At 60.5% G+C, this 590-nt stretch overlaps 1 protein-coding gene across 1 annotated transcript in view; it reads right to left on the bottom strand.

The window, feature by feature from the left end:
• Positions 1–541, bottom strand: part of EMH_0075470 (uncharacterized protein) — a gene marked incomplete at both ends in the record, with an annotated part of 4,191 nt that extends 3,650 nt beyond the window's left edge. Inside the window, one exon of the mRNA XM_013499600.1 lies at positions 225–541. Within this exon, the coding sequence (XP_013355054.1) occupies positions 225–541 (317 nt within the window). The remainder of the gene's footprint in view (positions 1–224) is intronic.
• Between the last annotated feature and the right edge of the window lie 49 nt (positions 542–590).

The raw sequence follows: 590 nt of genomic DNA, 5'->3' as shown, positions 1-590 counted from the left end.
CTGCTGCTGCTACTGCTGCTGCTGCTACTGCTGCTGCTACTGCTGCTGCTACTGCTGCTGCTATTGCTGCTGCTGCTGCTGCTATTGCTGCTGCTGCTACTGCTGCTGCTACTGCTACTGCTACTGCTGCTGCTATTGCTGCTGCTGCTATTGCTGCTGTTGCTGCTGCTGCTGCTGCAGCTGCTGCTGCTGCTGCTGCAGCTGCTGCTGCTGCTGCTGCTTACTCTGTTCCCGAGTCAAAGTCTGCGAAGTGTGCTGTCTGCTGCAGCAGCTGCTGCAGCAGGCTGCAGCCCCACTGCCAGTCTCCGCCAACAGCAGCAGCAGCGCGCAGCAGCTGCAGCACGGGGACGCCCCCTACTGTCACTTGCTGCAGCACATCCTTTGCGTTGCTGCTGCTGCTGCTGCTGTTCTCGTTGTTGCTCTTGCTGCTGCTGCTGCTGATGTGCGCTGCTGCAGCAGCAGCAGCAGCCTGCTGCTCCGCGAGGGCTTCGATCTGCTGTCTGCAAGAAGCAGCAGCAGCTTTTACGCTGCTGTCTCCCATCTGCTGCTGTATCTGCTGCTGCTGCTGCTGCTGCTGCTGCTGCTGCTGC

Source organism: Eimeria mitis, genomic scaffold (genome assembly GCF_000499745.2).
Source record: "Eimeria mitis Houghton genomic scaffold, Emh_scaff4483, whole genome shotgun sequence".
NCBI lineage: Eukaryota > Apicomplexa > Conoidasida > Eucoccidiorida > Eimeriidae > Eimeria > Eimeria mitis.
Note: the sequence above shows the minus strand (reverse complement) of the source record. Positions and strands in the feature narration are given on the sequence as shown.